The sequence below is a fragment of the Sorex araneus genome, chromosome 1 (genome assembly GCF_027595985.1).
Source record: "Sorex araneus isolate mSorAra2 chromosome 1, mSorAra2.pri, whole genome shotgun sequence".
NCBI classification, from domain to species: Eukaryota; Metazoa; Chordata; class Mammalia; order Eulipotyphla; family Soricidae; genus Sorex; species Sorex araneus.
Window position 1 is genome coordinate 165,985,547 of NC_073302.1, and position 16,682 is coordinate 166,002,228.

The window sequence follows — 16,682 nt, forward strand, 5'->3', positions numbered from 1 at the left end:
CAATGGAGGGTCAGAAAAGCTTACTCACCTTTCATATCTTCTCCTGTGGCCACCTTATTCTTCTTTTACAGAATGCCTCCAGCGATATCTGCTGTTTGAGTGTCACTACAAAAGTCAGGTGTGCTCAGAATCATGTCAAATAATTTATCCCTGTGTCCTCATTTTAACTTCCCTCTGCTTCTCAGCCCTGCACTCACGGTCCTCACTCTACTTCATGTAATAGTAATGTGTAGAGTCCGGGTGCCTTTTTGCATCACCTTCTCTCTTCTCATGAATACCAAGTGTTCCACAAACCCTTAAGAGTGAGTGTCTTATGTGATTATGCTGTGACATGTAAACAAATCCTGAGCCCCTCATGGGAAGTAAAATAAAGCATCCTTGGAAAATGTTATTTCTACAGTTTAGTACATAGGGATTACTAGTCACTTCCTCAAATAAAATTTCAAAGAATGAGTTGTGTTTTATAGCTATTTTAGAAATAAACCCAGCTTTTTAAATAACATGCTGTTAAACTTTGTCTGGATTCTTACCTTCTGCCCCCCAAATTTAACAGCTTAATAGCTTTTCATTGTCTAAGTATTTGCCTTGCATTTGAATAATACAGTTTAATCAGATTTTCTCAAGCTTTTATTAGATTATTTTAAACTGGCATAAATAATGTAAAGTTAGCCTAATTTCATATTAGATACCTTCAGTGGAGGCTCACACAGCTCAAGTTTTTTCTCTCTTCCTTTTTTTTTTTTTTAATTAAGGATATTCTAGCAGTCATTTCTGACTTCTGTGGCATCTTTCTGCAAATCCTCTCCACTTTCCTGCTACACTGAGGTTCATTTGTGTCATTCAAATCTTTGCTCTTTAAATATCCACTTATAAATTTATTATGACAATACATTCCCAGCTTTACATTTAATCTGAACCTTCGATAACAAGCAGGAGATGGAATAAATGAGTAGCAGACACACTTGACAAAATTAAAATGCTCTCCTGTCAGTGCCTAGATGAACTATGACCATAAAAGAAGAGCATTTTAATTCTGTCCAGTCCTCCTTTCTCTTTTTTCATTCTTTCTTCTTTCTCCTTGGTCTGACGGTGGAAGCTTTGATAAAAGAATTCGATTTCCAGTGCCCAAAATCATCACAAAACTATTGGAGGATGTTTTAGAATCGTGGGTTTTGAATGACAGAGATGAACTTCACTGCACCACAGCTGCAGTGGGGAATTTATCATTTTGTTAATTAAGAAGGGTTTTCCAAGAGTCACTCCAGAAATTGCCTCTGGAATATCATTAATTAACAATCCCACTTCCACCAAGGGAGGGAGAAAAAAAAGAACAAGCAGTTAAACTGGAAAAAGGAGGAACTGCTAAAATACACATATATACAAGTTTGAAGAGCACCAGACACATTTGGAAAGGAGAATTGTTCAGAGCTGGTATTGCAGGCTTAACAGAGTTAACCAAAATTCCAATTCTCAGCCTTAAACTCTGTTCCTGGGCCTCGTGCTGGTCTCTAAGTAAAGTCAACTGTTGGAAAACCCAATAATTTACCACATTGTTTGAATTTGAGTGTTTCTTTTTTCTTCCTCCTCCCCCCATTATGACTGTTTCCTTTCTAGAGAAGAAGAAAACAAGTCTCCCTCTGCCCTGTCCCCCTCCCGCCCCCCAGTTTCTTATTTGTTGAGTATCCAGGTAACAAACTACTTAAAATCAACCAAACAAAACTTGATAATTGGCCCCATCCCCATCTGAGCCACAGAGCACTGTAACCATGGCAACCTGTCGTTTAGAACAGACCATCTCCTGTACCTTTCAGAATTTAAGTATGTGAGAATCTATCCATTCCTAAGTAGAATTATCGCGCAGGGAACATTTTGTTCTTTATTGTAAAGGAAGTATGAAGCCAGACTCTTAAACAGTTCTCAACAAGGTGTTCAGGAGAAAGGCGGGGGGGGGGGGCAGAGAGGGGAGAGAGAGAGAGAGAGGAGAGAAGGGAGAGAGAGGAGAAAGATAGGAGAGAGAGAAAGAGAGAGAGGGGAGGGAGAGGAGAGAGAGAGGGGAGAGAGAGGAGAGAGGGAGGGGAGAGAAAGGAGAAAGGAGAGAGAGAGGGGGGAGAGAAAGGAGAGAGAGAGGGAGGGGAGAGAGAGGAAGAGAGAGAGGAGAGAGAGGAGATTTGTGGAAAATACAGATCTGTAATCTAAAGTTCTTTTAGCTAAAGAATAAACAAAATACGGACTTTAAGAAACGGCAGTTGTTAGAGATAGGGTGACTAGCAATAGCAGGATAGTTTATTGAAACCTTAATTTCAAAGAACACTTTACGGTTAGAAAGCAGTAGCAACTTGATGCAGAAATACACCCACCTCAATCTGTAACAGTTTGATCCCTACAATAATCATACAAAGCATAGAACAGTAAGCAATCTTCACCGCTCTTTTTTGGTGTGCTTGACTTTTGCAATCAAACTCTGCATTTCATAGTGTACAGGAACATTCTCTTTCATTTTTAGCAATGGGTTTAAGCCATTATAGAATGATCTTATAGTCTCAATGAGAAGTTACCCCAAATTGTTAGCACTTGAAAAATGATTCATTACTGAAGATACTTAGTCTTCTCTTTAATAGCATCGCACTGTTGTCCGTTGCTCGAGCGGCACCAGTAACATCTCCATTGTGAGACTTGTTGTTACTGTTTTTGGCATATTGAATATGCCACGGGTAGCTTGCCAGGCTCTGCCGTGTGGGCAGGATATTCTCAGTAGCTTGCCAGGTCTTTCCAAGAGGGATGGAAGAATCGAGCCCGGGTCAGCCATGTTCAAGGCAAACACTCTACTCGCTGTGCTATCGCTACAGTCCTTATACACCTACTAAAAATGTTTCCTTCACTTTTTATACTGCAGAGGGCCTTGTGAATGCAAACCTCATTAATTTTACAGACATAAGTGTTTGGGCCCATTTTTTAATAATTTAAAATATTGTTAGTCCTGATTAAAAATCTGTGATCAGTTTTATTTATACAAATGCAGCTAACATTCAACTCCTCCATTTCCTCTAGAATCATTTTTGAAGAATGAAAAAGAACCTAATGAACAATACCTCAAGTTGGAAGCCTCACTAGAATGAAGGATGCTTTGTTTGAGCTGGTATATTTCCTCTTTGTAGTCTCTACATCAAGGGAATATAATGAAAAAGCAGGGGTAGAGGTTATTCTTTATATTTAACATGCTGTCAGCAGATTTTTTTATTTCTACCTTGCTGCTAGGTGGGGATCACTGTGAGTGCAGCTAACACTTTTATCTGTATACAACTTTGAAGCATCTGTGATCATTTTCCAATTCCCATTCAAGTCTCAATATGCACATTACAGTTGGGACTGTAATGTAAATTGAGCACCTAACTGTTTGAAAGGTACTTGGCAAAGTTTGACAGAGCTAGCAAAGTAAAAGTGGTTAAGTAACTGGGGTTGTAACTTGGAGGCGCCTTCTTTCCATGATCCCCTTGCAAGAACCTAGAATGGATACTAACCACACTTTGATTCATAATTTTTATTCTTTTCCTTAAAAGATTTTGAATCTCTGTAAGTTTTAGCACCACAAAACGTATTCATGTCTCCATCTTGACTCCCAGGAAAAAGTATTCGTTGCAACTTAGAACTTGGACATTTTACTAGGAAGAACTGTTACGAGATCCATGCAGGGTGGGGAAAGGCGGGGGGGGGGGGGGAGACAGTACTACTACAGGTTTGGAAAGTTTTTAAGGAAAAGAAAAGTTTTACACAGCCCCCCACACACACACACACTTTTTTTCCTTGAAGGAAAAAAGAGGTTTGCAAATTAGTCACTAAAACATAACAATTTGAAGGAGCATATGTATTACTTTGGGGGGCATCTATATTTAAAACTGTTCAATTTGTGAACATTTTAAGCACTAATTTAGAGGAACCACTTAGGAAATCTTTGTTTTCTAAAAAATGAAGTCAAAAGTCAATGAATAAAAGTAGAATCATGTTACTTATGTAACACAAAGATAATATAAACCTAATAACTACCATTTGTGGACTAAATATATATTTGGGTTAGTCCTTATGTAAAAAAGTACATTAATTCATCATAAAAATATAAAGTTTATCTCTGTTTTTATTTTACTGAAGATCCTGCATGCAATAGAGTTTAAACCATCTAAAACCTTGTAATAATTTTTAAATTCTCATTTTAAAAGTTTATACATTATTTGATCTGTTTATACATTATTTAATCACAGTAAGCAGATATTCTTATGGAACCTTGATTTTGGATTTAAAATTTAAAATTTAAATTTCAAATTGGAAAAAGGTTGACATTTTTTTTTTTTCTGAACTAAATATTTTTTAATCAAACAAACAAACAAAAGTTATTTAATGTTTGGAAAAGCACATGTAACTGTTATCCTTTATCACTAAGCAACTCATTAAAACCTCAGGTAGGCAGTCACTTTGGGGATGAAGGAACGGTCTATGTTAGTAACATTTGTATCTCGATCCAGATGCTGGTTACTCAGGTGTAGTCACATTAATAAGCATATATTTCATATGCTCTCGTGAAACAAATGATACAAAAATGATACACAAAACTACAACTATTTAGCAAAACCTTGCAAAATCATTAGTATTCTCAAATTCCAACTGCTACTCACCAACAATTTTATCAACTGTATCATGATCATCAAAAGTTACAAAAGCAAATCCTCTCTTTTTCCCACTCTGCCTGTCTTCCATAACTTCAATGGTTTCAATTTTGCCATACTTTTCAAAGTAGTCTCTCAAATTATATTCCTCTGTATCTTCTTTAATACCACCAACAAAAATTTTCTTCACTGTTAGATGGGCACCAGGCTTCACAGAATCCTCTCTAGAAACAGCTCTCTTTGGTTCCACTACACGCCCATCAACCTTATGTGGTCGAGCACACATAGCTGCATCCACCTCTTCAACACATGAGTAAGTCACAAAACCAAAGCCTCTGGAACGTTTTGTTTGGGGGTCTCTCATCACCACACAATCTGTAAGTGTGCCCCATTTCTCAAAATGTTCTCTTAAACTATCATCTGTAGTTTCAAAGCTCAAACCTCCAATAAACAGTTTTCTCAACTGCTCTGGTTCCTTTGGATCATGGCCCTCCATTTTGAGACCGGACTCGCCTCTTCCAACTCGAGTTCCAGGTTGACATTTTTTTAACCAAAAATTGTTCACTACTTTGGCTTGATAATTTCATTGCTAAGAACCTAAAATTACATCTGAGAGGTACAGGGATATAGCTCTGCTGTAAAATACGGGCCTCACATTTTGGAAAGTGCAAGGTTCAATCCACAGCACTGCCAAAAGGTAAAACAACTGAAATTAATGGCTGGAAAGAAAGTACAGCAGGTGAGTCACTAGCCTTGCACCCTCTGGTACAGCATATGGTCCCACAGCTCCTGGGTGTGGCCCAGCACCCATACCCCCATCCCTAATTTGCAACTGGGCAAATGATTTAATTACAAAATTCTCTTTTCAGCGTCATTTATAAGATAAAGCAACACATATGCCTATCATTGTTCTTCAGATGGAAAGAGTCTCTGTTCAAGTAAGGTCCGAGGCTAAATACTAATAAGACACATTTGAAGTTCCAAAGGAAAATTGTGAAAATAATGTGAAAATAAGAGTAAACAAGACAACATTAAATAAGACTGTGGGTGTGTGTGTTTGGGGTTTGTTTTTGTTTTCTGAAGTTTAAATATTTTCTTTTTTTTGGTGTATCTAACATTTTTATATTAGAGATCATGGAAAAGTAAAATATGTTGAAGGATTTCAAAAGGCAGTGGAATTTGACTTGGATCTTGAAATATCAAAATAATTGATACAAAAGACTGGGGAAAGGATAATCCAAATCTAGTCCCAGAAGGAGAAAAAGCTGAGAATGCAGAAGCTGTCTGTGAGGAAATCCCTAACTCAGACTGTAGGATTCCCCTTAGAAGACTGAGAATAAATGTTAACCATTGATATAAAACCATATTTATGTACAATTTGGTATAATTTTCAGGAATCTGATTTGCATCAAGTAATAAATAATCTATCCATATACACTATTACACCATGAACTGACATATGAAACCCCCTGTAGGAGGGTGAATAGAGCGGTCGCATGTAGATCAGACAGAAGTTCTGAAAGACTGAGATCATATAATGATCAATTTTTTAATTAATTTTTCTATAGTGATAATAGCAAAAAATCCTCACAACTCAGAGAAAGCTTAAAAAAGACTATCAACAGGATTTCATAAGAATGAGTACATACATAAGATGAAAGTATAGGCTGCAAAAGAAAACATCCTGTACCTCTCTAGAATTTTCTCAGATTGAACAAATAATTAATCAAGTATCAGAACAATTGATAAGAGAAAATTAAAAAGAACATCATTATTAACATGTATGCACCCATGTACATGAGAGAGACACTCAATGAAACTGAGTAATTCACCTTGTGGTCTTTGATTTTGTTTTTGTTTGTGGGCCATCCCAGTTGTGCTCATGTCTATTCCTGGCCTGATGCTCAGGGATCACTCTTAATGGTGCTCAAGACACAATGTGATGCCAGGAATCAAGTCTGGCTTCTGGCACACAAAGACACTCCAACCCATGGAGCATTCTCTCTGATTTTCCCATAATCTTTTCCTTGGGGAGGGAGGGGAGGGAGGGAGGAAGGTTAGAGGAGGAAGATACACTCTCAGCAGCAGTACTCCAATGTACCACAGAGGACTAGGGATGAACCCAGGAGTCTTCCATGCAAAGCATGAGCTCCTTCCCCTTGAGTCCTCAATCTCTTTAGCCCTTACAATATAGTATTAAATACCATCTCTAAATAACTCAGAAAACACAGAGGTCCTTTGGAAGCAGCGACAAAGATCTGAAGCTTAGGGAAGAAGGCAGAGTAAAACAAGCACAAGCCGATTTAGTTCTGCCTTTTCCATCAGAGATAAGGGAGTACACGCCCCCTCAGTAAACGGAGGGAGACAACCTTAAAGGAAAAGGGTGATGCATAAATTTATCTTTCAAAGGCACCTCTATTCTACGTTTAAAACCACTCTATTGAAATTAACCTTTCAACAAAGACCTATTTGGGGGTTACAGATTTATACTACAGTATAAGAGAAATAGAAGACAGTTTTCAGAGATGCTGAACTCTAATGAGTTCAACATGAAAAAAAAAATGTTTTAAAGGAGAAGACTAGTTGACTTTGAAAGAAAATGATCTCAAAGTTTAATATGTTTGTGAGGAGATAGATAATCCACCAAGAGTAGCAAGTCCCCAAAGCAATTTTGATTCTCTGGAGCTGGATTACATGAGATAAAAGTTTCTCTTATGACTCAACAAAGCTTTGAGCCAGAGGAGGGGGGAGAATCAACTCTGCCTAGTACCATCAGAGGGTGTTAGCAGTTACTCATTTTAAGTGTCACTTTGCAAACAGACTTAACCCAACCTTTTGGAACCTAACCAAATTATAAATAGAAGAAACTCTGCAAAGAGGAGGGCCATCAACATGGAAGTGAAAGTCAAAACTATGAGTCACAGTTGATCCAAGGAAAGCATGCAAAGAAGAAAGAAAAGTGCCCAAGTATCAAATTCTGGGAAGTTCACAAACTAAAAAAGAAGAAGAAAAATTTAATTCTAAAACACTGTCTTTAACGATAAGAAATTCTGAGATGTGAAATGAAATTTGCTCAAGTAAAATGTGGACAACATACAATGAATCCCTGAAGAGAACCACAGGGGAAAATAAGCAAATGTAGACTGGAGTGATAGCACAGGGGGTAGGGTATTTGCCTTCACGTGGCCGACCCGGGTTTGATTCCTCCATCCTTCTCATAAAACCCAGCAAGCTACCAAGAGTATTCTGTCTGCACAGCAGAGCCTGGCAGGCTACCCGTGGCATATCCAATATGCCAAAAACAGTAACAACAAGTCTCACGATGGAGATGTTACTGGTACCTGCTCAAGCAAATTGATGAACAAATTGATGAATAATGTCCCATGACCCAATCACAACAGTGCAACAGTGCGACAGTGCTACAGTTTAGTACAAATTTGGTGTATATTGTTTTCTGAAAAACAAGAAGAAAACTCTTTTTTAAAAAATTTTTAAAGTTTATTCAATTACTGCAAGATAGTTACTAGCTTTCATGTTTGGGTTACAATCTCACAATGATCAAACACCCATCCCTCCACCAGTGCACATTCCCTACCACCAATATCCTGGGTATACCCCCCCCTTTCCCAACTTCCCCCTGGCCTATGGCAGACAATATTCCCCATACCCTCTCTCCACTTTGGGGCATTATAGCTTGCAACACAGACACTGAGAGGTCATCATGTTTGGTCCATTATCTACTTTTGGCACGCATCTCCCATCCCAACTGGTTCCTCCAGCCATCATTTTCTTAGTGATCCCTTCTCTATTCCATCTACCTCAAGAAGAAAACTCTTAAATTCAACCAGGCTATCTAATTCATGTGAAGGTGTTTAGTACTAAAACGAAAATTGCCTGAAAAAAAATAAGAAGCAGATATATTTTGTTGTGAAAGCAATGATGAAGAGTTTAAGACTAAATATATTTAACTGAAAAGTAGAGTAATTAGCTGAATTTAAGCCAAATGTTAAAATTGAGGAGGTTATATTATCCTTCTAGAAATAAATGTTAATCAAAAGGACATTAAAATAATTACATGCAGGAACTATTCAAATTTCAAGCCCTTTCATATGTTTTTTTCTTCAGGTACTAAATGCATTAGAAATACTGCTTTGTAGCTTTGATTTCAGAAAGATCTACCAAACTCTCATGGAATCTACATTTAAGGGTTTTCAAATACAATTTTTCTTTCACTCAGATTAAAGTGAATATATTCTTCCTCTCATGACCCAATCACAAGAGTTTTATTTAAATTGAAACTGGACAAAGATACAAGTACCAAGGGTACTTTCTGGGAATCCAGGGATGTCTTGTCACCAGGGTTACAGTTTAAACACAGACCATACAAGGAGGTGAAAGCATATTAACGGAAAAAGTGTAAATATTAAACATATTTTAATGCAGTAACCAAAATAAATGAGTTGTATTAATATATATTTTAATTTTTATTTAGTCATCATGAATTGCAAAGTTATTTTTATTGGGCTTCAGGCATACAATGTATCAATGCCAATCTTTTCACCAGTGTCCACTCCCTCCACCAATTCTCACACCCCCACTCCCACCCCAAGAGGAAGACTTCCACCTATTAGTCTTCCTCTACGAGAAGTCTTTTCTTAAGTAACTTTCAGCACTATGGTTAACAGTACTGTTCCTGATAGGGTTTCATGCATAACACTTTACTAACTTCTCCTACCATCTACTCCAATTGAACACTTTATTCCACCATAGCTGTAACCCTTTCCCTGTCTTATATTCCACCTCCCAGTCCCCCATCTGACCTGTGTGCTTTCTACTGAAGACCAGTTCCCGTGTTCTTTGTTTCCAATGCTATTGGGCATATTCCTTACTACACCATTACCTTTCTTTATAATCCTATAATCCCACCTATGAGATCATTTGGTATCTCTCAACCTCTGGTTAGTTGTACTCACCCGTTGATTAATGTTACTCAGCACACTTTCCAGATCCACATATGGAGCAGCAAATTGCATAATTTTATACATTTATTTTAGTATATTTTCATTTAATGTAAAAATTGCCCACTTTTTATTTTCTTCAAATCATATATGAGGAAATAAATCAGGACAATTAATGTCTTCTCTATTTACTTTACTCTCATTTTGCTCTTTTCCTTCTCGAAAGGAAACTTTTTTGGGGGGTTCACACCCCACAGTGCTCAGGAGTTACTCCTGGCTCTGCACTCAGGAGTTATTCCTAGTGGTGCTCAGGGGACCATATGGGATGCTGGGAATCGAACCCGGGTTAGCCGTGTGCAAGGCAAACGCCCTACCCGCTGTGCTATCGCTCCAGCCCCATAGAAAGGAAATTCTTTTTTTTTTGTGTGTGTGTGTATTTCTTTTTTTTTTTTTTAAATTTATTTATTTTTAATTAGAGAATCACCGTGAGGGTACAGTTATAGATTTTTACACTTTTGTGCTTATACTTCCCTCATACAAAGTTTGGGAACCCATCCCTTCACCAGTGCCCATTCTCCACCACCCGTAAACCCAGTGTCCCTCCCACCCTCCCCAATCCCATCTCCCCCCCACCCCACCCTGCCACTGTGGCAAGGCATTCCCTTCTGTTTTCTCTCTCTAATTAGCTGTTGTGGTTTGCAATAAAGGTGTTGAGTGGCCGCTGTGCTCAGTCTCTAGCCCTCATTCAGCCCGCAACTCCCTTCCCCCACATGGCCTTCGACTACAATGTAGTTGGTGATCGCTTCTCTGAGTTGACCTTTCCCCGGAACGTGAGGCCAGCCTTGAAGCCATGGAGTCAACCTCCTGGTACTTATAGAAAGGAAATTCTTGAGATGAAATTTTAACTTGTTCTAGGGCAAAACCCTCCAGTAAATCTCCAATAAATCTTTAGTAAATCTCAGTCTCCTTAGTATCCAAGGAACTGCAATTAAAACCACTTCAAAACAATTTATATTACATCAAATTGACCAGAAATTATCAAGTCTGATATTCATGAAGTTCTGGTGAATACATAGGAAAACAAGAATTCTGTTATATGTCTTATGTGATTAGAAAATATCACTTTGGTGAGGAATTTGCCAATATTTTACAATTATAGACTGTGTTTACTATACAAGAAGGCAACTCCCTGGCTCACTTGTGAAAATAAGCTATTATTTCCTGCTTATCCATATATGAAAGGATCACATGGTCTTACATTTTTGTCTTTGGGAGGGAATAGTTCTGGCCAATGATGAGACACCAAAGTTATGAATTCCACTTATTGCTTGTTAAAATTCCTAGTGCAAAAACTTTAAGCTTCAATTTGCCTTTCCAAGACAATGTAGGAGGAGAAAATCAAGGCCATCAAATTCAAAGAGGACTACTGCCCTGAAGAGTCACTTAAATCTATAACAGACACTATGTGAGTTAGAAAACAAAACTATTCTGTGTTGTCAATGAGATTTAAATGTTTATTCTCACTGACAGAACAAATAGCTTACCTTTACTGACAGATGAATATATACCAACAATGCTCAAACACATACACTTGAAGATATATTCACAAAAAGAAGCTTTCTTTATCAATATTACAACCTTGACAAATGTCTAAATATTGAGTACTACATTCATTCAGTTGTAATATAATATATGCATATATTTGTATGACTGTATACTAAACTAATGTATAAAAAAGCTTAATTTGTATGTTTGAATTTTTCCTTAAAAATCTAAATTTGAGTTGTTGCCAAGTAATAGAATACTAAAATGAAAACTTAACTAGGGCGAGAAATGAGCTTTCTCATTCATAGTATATAGAATATTCTGGTAGGAATTAGTAATAACTAAGTATTATTACTACATAATGTTTGAGAATCCAACTTCTTTGGATTCATGTATTTAGTAAACAATTCAAAAACAGATATGCGGAACGTTGCAGCATGTTGCAGACTAATTTTTTGTTGCTGTTGCTCAATAAAGTTAACTTGTTTGAGATTACTTATCTAGTTTTTGTTTTGTTTTGTTTTTTGCTTTTTTGTGTTACAGCGGGCGATGCACAGGGGTTATACTCTTGGCTCTGCACTCAGGAATTAGTCCTAGCGGTGCTCGGGGGACCATATGGGAGGCTGGGAATCGAACCCAGGTTGGCTGCGTGCAAGGTAAACGCCCTACCCACTGTGCTATCACTCCAGCCCCGAGATTACTTATCTAGTAGCCCCCAAATTAATCCTTCCCTCTCTTAGGATTTTCCAATTTGAAATTCACCTCTGGCAGTAGGCAATCTCCTTAATTCTTCAATGCCCTACTCTCCACACTTTATTTTTTTTTAATTTAATTTTATTTTATTAAATCACCGTGTGGAAGATTACAATGCTTTCAGGCTTAGGTCTCAGTTATACAATGCTGAAACAACCATCCCTTCACCAGTGCCCATATACCACCACCAAAAAAAAAAAAAAAAACCCACACAGTACACCTCCCATCCCGCCCCCCCACCCCCTGCCTTGTAACTGATAAGTTTCATTTTACATTCCGTTTACTTTGGTTACATTCAATATTTCAACACAAACCTCACTATTGTTGTTAGGAGTACCCCACTAGATTCAGACCTACTGTGAAGACAAATAAGGTCGCGCGGCTGCAGTAGCGGCCGCGCGGTTTTGAATTTCTGTACTTTAACAAGAAGTCCAGGGAGATTTCTTCCAGATATTAGATAATTGCAGGCTTGAAAACCCAATCTGTGGTCGTCTTAATATGGTGGCCACCGTGCCCTTCATCCCCGGAGAGAAAGAGGCGAGAGAGAGAAATACCTTTCCCCTCCCGGGCCGGCACGGGGCCGAGGCTTAGTTCTCAGGCTGGAGACATTCTGCGAGGAGTTGCTCACACCGAAAGACTCTCCACACTTTAAAAAGACAAAAATGGAACCTATTTGGCCAGGCAGATAGCAAAATTGTTATGTCATGATTCCTGTAAAGCCTGAGGCTTTGAGTTTGGTCTCTGGCACCACACGATTTCTCATCACAACCAGGTGTAGCCCAGGTGGGTACCTACCACCGCTGGGCCTTGGCAGCACCACCTCAGTGTTGAGTGCCAAGTCCTCTCTGAACTGGCCCTCAGCCCTACATCTCACCTCTTTTAGAGTTGGTGCCTACAAAATAAATTAAATAAGGGTATCCACTTTATATTATTCTTGTGCTAATGAGATTTTATACATGTATACATATACTTCACACAGAACAGTATTTAGCACAAGGTTAGCAGTCTGTAAGTATTAGCTCATGTTATTATGATTAATACTATTAATACCAGTAGTACTACTATCATTTTTCCTCATCTGACTTTCAAAGAATATATCAGTCTGTTTTATAGTGTTTGCATATAAATCATGACTTATATTCCTATAGGACAACAGACTTTCATATTTTCCAGTTTCTTGACATTGTATTAGGTTTATAAACTGTTTTAGTTAAAAACTTAAAATAACACAAGTTACAATGTCAGCTACAAACTATGAAACTGAGATTTAAAGAGAGAAAAAATGAGCTAAAGAGTGTTTGTCTCAGAAATTGAACTTTCCTTCACATTCATCTCTCTTCCTTCCATTATATTGCCAGTTATTTGTTCCATTATGTAGATTAATCAAATTGGGTAGATTCAATCTTTTATAATTTATAACAGGGATACCAAATGCTAATTCCTTCATTGGTTTTTGTCCTTGAGTCATATTGGAAGATTGCAATAAATGATAAACATCTACTCAACATATATGCACCTTTCATTAAGGAAGAGTTTACTTTGGGAGCATGCATTAGGGAAGAAGTGACAGTCACTACTCAAAATAAGTGATCCAGTTGAAGTGCTGATTTAATATAGAACAACTCTTTCATCTGCATTTGATCTCTAATTCTGTCAGAAGATATAAAGCATTAAAAAATAAAATGCAGACTTGAAAAATTAGACAAATAGGTAAACTTATGCAATCCATAAATATAAGTAAACTATTTATATTTTAGTTTTATTTGTATTATTTGTACACAAGTGTTTTATATGATAATGCCAATAATTAATAAGTTTGTTTAAAATAAAGTAGATAAATATCAGTGATTCTAATTTTCAGAATGTAAACACTACTTTGCCACTAAACTTCATCCTTGGAGAGTTTCATATCTTGTAGGATTTGATAGAAATAAAAGCTCATTAACAGAATACTTTTTACCCAAACCATTACAACTTCATCATTTTGAATCACTGCTCATTAAAACAATTATAATCAAATGTTTCATTTCTTTTTCCCTTGTGAGAAACAGCTGAAAAGGTTATGTTTGTTTTTCTTTTTCTAAATCTCTCGGGCTATATAAACAGGCTACATAGATTTGTGTGCTGTTTTACATTTACATTTCTCTGTGTCTCTGATGCTAGCTTGAGTTATATTTATTTTAATATTCCTTCAACAGAATTTCAGAACTTGGCATTATGAGCATAGTTAAATTAACAAGACATTTAATACCATCCTCTCAAAATTCAAATATTGGCAGGTGATTGCTTAATGGAATTCAATTACATTCCCCTGCAGGTGTATTCTATTTTGGAGTTCTCCAAAGTTGAAAAGGATACATTCTCAATGGTTAGTTTTAAGTCTTCTTTTATACTTTCAATATAACACATGTTACATGAATATTCTTGCACCAGAAATTGAAAACAAAAACCATCCAACATGCAGCTTCATCCACAACAAAGTAGAGCTACCCATTCTCTTGTCAAAGTCACAAAAAGTTACTTCTAATGTACTTGGTCTTTCCTTGTGTTCTCTTCTGTATTTACTCGTTCATTCTAAATCAATGAAATGTAAATATTAATCTATGCTAACCTACCCCAGAATTCTAATTGATACCTAAAGAAAAAATATCCCTAGAAAGACACTTTCAGCAGAAATTTAGTTTGGACTGCAACTTCCTGTATTAATGACATTCCACTGTAATATGTCATAATTATAGGCTTCCACACCTTTTGTAACCGCTTTAAGAATAAGGATGCTTGGGATTTTTTCCACTCTGGAGAAATCTTGTTCTGTCTTGAACACTTCTCTCTCTCCTCTCCTCTCCTCTCTCTCTCTTTCTCTCTCTCTCCTAATATTTCTTTAAGTAAATTTTTTTAAATAAAGTTATTGCTTCACCAAAAAATAAATAAACATAGTTGGTGGTTTATTGCATAATAATAACAAGCTCACAATTACAGTACAGACTTAGTCAATAAAACCCTAAGTGAGAAACTATACTACAATCTAAGATAGGCAGATCTTTACTAATTTAAGCTTAAAAATCTTCAGTTAACAAATATTTATGAATAATAAGATGATATTTAAACTCATGTATTTTGATTTCCAAATTATTTTTTTCGTTGAACCATATGTTCTAGTTAGCATGGATGACACCCTAACTTAGTGGTTTTATCTCAGATTCAAGGATACCTATGGTCAAAGTTATGCAGGAACAAGTTTTGTCAAAGATGTGCAGTTAGCTAGAAACTTTATATACTGCTGATGAGACTATAAAATGGTAAACTGTCTAGGTTCTTCTTACACTTGTGATTTCAACTTTTTTGTTTACATACTGTTTACAACATGGTATTATAGTTTGTGTTTTCAGGTAATGGTTTACAACACTCTTGAATGATTTAGTGGTTTATTTCACATCTCTATCAAAAATAAATGCTGAACTCCAAACTTTCTTAGACATCCCATTCTCCTTATTGTTTTGACAAACAAAGCCTCGTGTTTGAGTTCATGAATTTGTTACTATTGCTTTCGTCTGTGCCTATGTTTTATATTTCTATATGTCGTATATAAGTAGAACTTCTGAACACTAATTTTTCTTCTTCAGATCATTTTCACTTAGCATGACTTCTCCAGTTCCATCTATGTTTTAGCAAAAGGCAAGTTTTTCATATAATTGTTGAGTGGTTTTCCACTATGCATGCATATATGCCACATATTCTTAATCTTTTTATCTGTCACTGGGCTCCATAGCTTGGCTATAGTAAATAGTACTAACAAGAACATACATAGGCAAAAATTTGGGGGAAGGGGCTGGGTAGAGCAATATTTCAGTCAGTAGTGTATTTGATTTACATGTGGCTGACCCGGTTCCATCCCTTTCACCCCATATATTCCCACTAGCACCAAGGAGTAATCCCTGAGAGGAGAGTCAGCAGTAAGGCCTGCACTCTGCTAGGTAAGGCACAAAAACAAAAAAAAATATATATTGTGTTGAGTTCTTCGAATTTACCTATAAGTAAAACTTTGTTGAATCATTTTAAATAGTTTGAGATACGCCCATACTGGTTTGTACAGAGGCTGAGCTAATTTATATTTCCACCAATAAATAGTACAAGAGGATTTCTATTTAGCCTCTGCGTTAGTTAGGATATGGAAGCTTATTCTGTGATAAGAATCCCCAAATCTGGTTTAATGCAGCACAAGTTTTCTGGTTATGCTAGAAAATCTATAAATCCAAAGGCTTCTTAAAACAGCCATCTTTCCATCAGAGACCTGATAATCTAGACTCATTTGATCTTGTGGTTTACCATCTCAATCTCTCAGAATCCCAGGGATTTTTTCTCCATAATCCTTCAAGCAGAAGAAAGGATCTAGAGAATCCAAGACATTCTACTCCCTCAGACTAAAAGTGACACACATGACTTTTGCTCACATTATATTTATCAAAATTACAAATGAAATAGTTCCTCCCATCTGCAAAGCAACTGAGAAACATATCCTTTTCTAAGGAAAGAAGGAGAAGGAGAGAACAAAATATTGTTTTAAATTCCAACTGGTAAATTATACAGTGGTGTTCAAAGCAATTTACTTCTGTTCCTTATCCAATAGCAAGAAGAAAGGCAACTAACTTCACTGATATCTAAAACACCTGCATTGTAAAATCTAATGTTCGGTACCAAGATCCACTGGGTATTCTTAGCAGTCTCCTCTATGCATACCAGAAAGATAAATAACTGAAAGTGTGTTTTCCAT

General features: G+C 36.8%; 1 protein-coding gene across 1 annotated transcript; it reads right to left on the reverse strand.

Annotated features, from left to right (window-relative positions):
* Positions 1-4,628: 4,628 nt before the first annotated feature.
* LOC129406808 (heterogeneous nuclear ribonucleoprotein A3-like) lies at positions 4,629-5,180 on the reverse strand. Its single transcript, XM_055145988.1, has one exon. The coding sequence runs from the start codon at positions 5,149-5,151 to the stop codon at positions 4,657-4,659; it is 495 nt and encodes a 164-aa protein (XP_055001963.1). The 5' UTR covers positions 5,152-5,180; the 3' UTR covers positions 4,629-4,656.
* Between the last annotated feature and the right edge of the window lie 11,502 nt (positions 5,181-16,682).

What these genes read in the sequence shown, in the direction of transcription:
- LOC129406808 (XM_055145988.1), bottom strand. Translation starts at nt 5,151, where the DNA reads ATGGAGGGCCATGATCCAAAGGAACCAGAGCAGTTGAGAAAACTGTTT.